At 44.9% G+C, this 4,403-nt stretch overlaps 1 protein-coding gene across 1 annotated transcript in view; it reads right to left on the bottom strand.

Moving 5' to 3' along the window:
- BRWD3 (bromodomain and WD repeat domain containing 3) overlaps positions 1-4,403 on the bottom strand; it is a gene marked incomplete in the record, with an annotated part of 28,558 nt that overhangs the window by 19,740 nt on the left and 4,415 nt on the right. Inside the window, 5 exon segments of the mRNA XM_072429784.1 lie at positions 416-579; positions 1,834-1,942; positions 2,064-2,285; positions 3,497-3,657; positions 4,163-4,261. Of these exon segments, the coding sequence (XP_072285885.1) occupies positions 416-579; positions 1,834-1,942; positions 2,064-2,285; positions 3,497-3,657; positions 4,163-4,261 (755 nt within the window).

Here is a 4,403-nt window from a genome sequence, read left to right as displayed (position 1 = left end):
TAAAAACTTTACTAAAACCTGATGACAACTAGACCCCATTGATACACATTCATCTATTGGCCCTCAAACAAACCCCCTTACTTTCCTATCCTCTACCCGCATTTCCTTACACTTCCTGTACTCAAGGGGGGGGTGGGGACCTTTAAAACCAATTGGGGGTATACTGTACCCTATAATAAAATTAAATATAATATATATGACATAAATTAATAGTATAATAATATATATACAATAATAATAATAATACACGTCATGCGTCTTTCTGTAACGCCCGCACTCATGGAGGCCGGCTGGTCATTCACTTTTATAATGAAATCTTTCTAATAAAGAATAAACCTTCAGCAGCGTCACGTCCAGGCGGAGTGCTGACATATGGAATAGGAAGGGATCCCTCTATATAAGAACATTTTCTCACCGCATGGCCCTCCAGCTCAGCTATCTTCTCCGGTTCCTCAGAGCCCAGATAATATATTCTGATGACGTGATCGGTGCTGCCCGTAGCTATGAACATCCCACCTGAAACAGAGGAGGAAATGGTGAGGAATAAGCCGGGAGGAAATGACTGGCATACACTGCAGCCTGGTCCTTATTCCAGATTTATTCATCCAAAGCCGCTGTGAATCTGATAAACATATTAATAAGACTTTTATATATCAGGCTTTCTGTATGTGAAAGACATTTAGGAGACTGGGGTGCTCGTGTCTGGGAACGGCTCTCTGCGTCATAAGACGGAGTTCCCTGGTGAGAAGGGGGAGCAATACAAATAGAATCTTCTGTATGGATCTCATGGGTTAATATTTTAATCTCTGGGGTGTGGGATCTATAGGATGAGGAACAAGAATGGAATTCTGCCATCCTCCTCTTCCATAGACCGGCCTTGTGCACAACGAATACATTCACTATAATGTGTTATCTACATGTATGTACTATGTAATGTGTTATCTACATGTATGTACTATGTAATGTATTCTCTACATGTATGTACTATGTAATGTGTTATCTACATGTATGTACTATGTAATGTATCCTGTACATGTATGTACTATGTAATGTAGGCCAAAAGTGTATAAAACTATACTGAAAAAAGAAGGAATTAAGACTTTTTATTAATACGTATGGGCAGCACAGTGGCTCAGTGGTTAGTACTCCGGCCTTTGCAGCGCTGGGTCCCAGGTTCGAATCTCGCCCAGGACTCTATCTGCATGGAGTTTGTAGGTTCTCCCCGTGTCTGTGTGGGTTTCCTCCGGGTACTCCAGTTTCCTCTCACATTCCAAAAACATGCAGTTAGCTAACTGGCTTCCCCCCAGAATTGACCTTAGACTGTAATAATGACATATGACTATGGTAGGGACATTAGATTGTGAGCTCCTCTGAGGGACAGCTAGTCACATGACTATGGACTTTGTACAGCGCCATGTAATATGTTGTGCTATATAAATCCTGTTTAATATTAATAATAATAATACCACAGTAACATCCCCAATACCCGGGGCCGATATCTTTGTCTCACAGCCCAGAGGAGAGGTTAAAGGGAAACAGGAAGCGCGAGGAACTCATTGCAAAGCACAATCCTATAGAAATGTTGATTGAAGAAAATGTAAAAACTGGCAAAAAATGAAAAATCTTTGAGCTATCAGAGATAAAACATTCATAAGGAATATTGGAATCTCCTGGAGGTAATGGAGGGTGTACAAGTGATTCACCCGTGTGAAATCCTCCCAGAGGTGGAAGTCTAACCCGATGGTATCAGAATCCTGGGTCTCTCATTGGATAATACAGAAATGGGATCATTAAGGAATAATAATATTAAATAATAAATCAGATTAATGCGACGGGCTTACTTGAAGGTCATCGTGTCGACATTACACTGCCAGAAGCAGATAGCACCATCAGCACCGGTAGATGTGAGGTATCGAGTTTTCCTGTTTGTAGAGGGGCAAAACTGACAAAAAGAAAGAAAGTCAATCAATGGGAGGAAAGAACATTGTCAGGAAAGCGTGGATGTTGCAGGCTAGTTGCCCCGTGTCACCTGACTGGGGCAGGTAGGTGTCCTAGTATGTTACCTGTATGGAAGTAATGGACGCCGTGTGACCCTGCAGTACGGCAATGGGAGCACAGGTCCGCAGGCACCACACACGGACAACCTTGTCACAGCTGCCCGCAGCAATCAGCGTATTCTCGTAATTCACCGCCATGTCCGAGATCTCTGCAGAATGTCCGCGCAGTGTGGAGAGGAGTCTGCCGTCATCTGTAGCCCAAATCTTTACCAGGCAATCGTCCGAGCCCTGTCAGAGGAAAAGGTGGGGAGAGATCCATTCAACACTTACTGCTCCGGTCACTGACCCAAATCACACAAAGTGAATGACAAACTTCCCAATACAGTGGTCAATGGTGAACCATCAGATAACCCCGATATCCCTGGTATAACCGCCATGCAGCCATTGGTGGGGTGTCCTCTATTCCGACCCCATTCGCTCCAACAGACTGCTGAAAAATCAGTAACTGATAACTTACTACGGACTTCCTCACTCATAACCTCATCACACACACGGATACAAGACTTTTCTAGAGCTGCCCCCACTCTCTGGAATGGTCTCCTCATCCCATGCGGCTTGCTCCTACTTACTGCTCATATAAAACCCAACGTGTCACCCTCACCTACCCGTCTTCTTCTGTCTCCTAAACCATCACTACTTCCCACCATTCCATATCCCCCTCCTATTGTGTGATACTTCCCCCACCTCCTAGATTGTAAGCTCTTCTGGGCAGGGTCCTCTCCTCCTCCCGTGTCACTGTCTGTATCTGTCTGTCATTTGTAACCCCTAATGTACAGCGCTGCTCAATATGTTGGCGCTTTATAAATCCTGTGTAATAATAATAACCCAGAGCGCTCCCTGCTGTACACAATAACAACTGGCTGAGTTGTAAAGCTGTGAGCAGCACTCTGATTGGCTGCTGATTGTTAGGGTTTGCTAATACTAATTTCCATTGGATGATGGATGTGGAGCGATCCTCAATCAGACAAAACAGAATGGAAATGCTTATATCAGATTCAACGTTTTATGGGATCTGGTCATATGATTGCAGTGTATGGCAATATGTGAAATGCTAAGAAAACGTTTTCTATACAGAGGGCAGTTCACCGGTCCGGTGGTACCAAAGGCTCAGCTGGAAAGGTCCATTTAATGGTGGCCAATCTATTGCCCTGACCTGTTTAGCTGGGGGCACCGCCTGGCACTGCCCAGTCACCACCTGGCTGTTTATAGAAAAGTTGGGCCATACAATCAGCCCATACAACTACAAAGATATTATTAGATGTCACGGACGTTCCTGGCATCAGCCAGATCCCAACATTGCCAATTTCTCAGCCCAGATGAAGCGGGAACATTTCTGATCCCCAAAATTTGTTGTCTGATGTTAATGGTCGCACAACTAATAGTGAACTGGCGCTTGTCATCATTACCGTCATTTCACCGAGCTAATTCCGAATTCTTACCGTAAAGATTCTCCTACCGCTCCGGTCAAAGGCCACGCAATAGACAGACGAGAGGTGACCCAGAATCCTCTTGTGCATTTTCATGTGCTGATAGGATAATGTGGGGAAGATGTACTGGAAGCGGGAGCAGCCGCTTAGCCCTCGGGAAGACACAACTTTCACTGGGAATTACAAAAGAAATCACGTTATCAAGATGGGAAATCTCAAACTACACCGGGGTACATGGGGGCGGAGCTATCACATAAAGGGGTAAATGGGGCGGAGCTATCACATAAAGGAAGTGATGTCATCACACGACCACCGGACAATCCGATCCCAATCCCCGCTCCCTACTTTCATAAGCTATTTTAGGAGAATGCAAAGAGCAGAACTGGGAGGAGCCATATTGTCCCAGGCAGTGGTCAGCTCCACCTCTTATGCAAATACGACCGCTCCTGCTCTGGAAATACGAGGCATCAGAAGTGAATACAGAAGCAGAGGGGTGCAAAAAGGAGAATATTACAGCCATCAGGGTTACCAGGAAAGGAATCCATAGCAGAACATTTGTATTATCGGGTCACGTGCAAAATTTTATATGAAGCACCCAATTTAATATACAGAGCTGCGTAATATGTTGGTGCTATATAAATCCTGTATAATAATAATAAAGCACTGCAGCTGACGTACCAACACCCAGAGATCTTCCATAGTTGACAGGGAGTTCTGGGGGTCGCCCCCTGTGAAGAGCTGCGTATGTGGAGGGTTTCCATGGCGAATTCCTGCAGTCTGTGGGGACAAAAAAAAAAAAAGGTTCAATATCAGTGAACCCCAACAGTGTATCACTGTCCCTCCCACAATGGGGAGATTTCCCCCAGTAGTTTGTGTCTCTGCCCCTCCCACAATGGGGAGATTTCCCCCAGTAGTTTGT

This window comes from Pyxicephalus adspersus, chromosome Z (assembly GCF_032062135.1).
Source record: "Pyxicephalus adspersus chromosome Z, UCB_Pads_2.0, whole genome shotgun sequence".
Taxonomy (NCBI): domain Eukaryota; kingdom Metazoa; phylum Chordata; class Amphibia; order Anura; family Pyxicephalidae; genus Pyxicephalus; species Pyxicephalus adspersus.
This window is presented reverse-complemented; position numbering and strand designations above follow the sequence as displayed.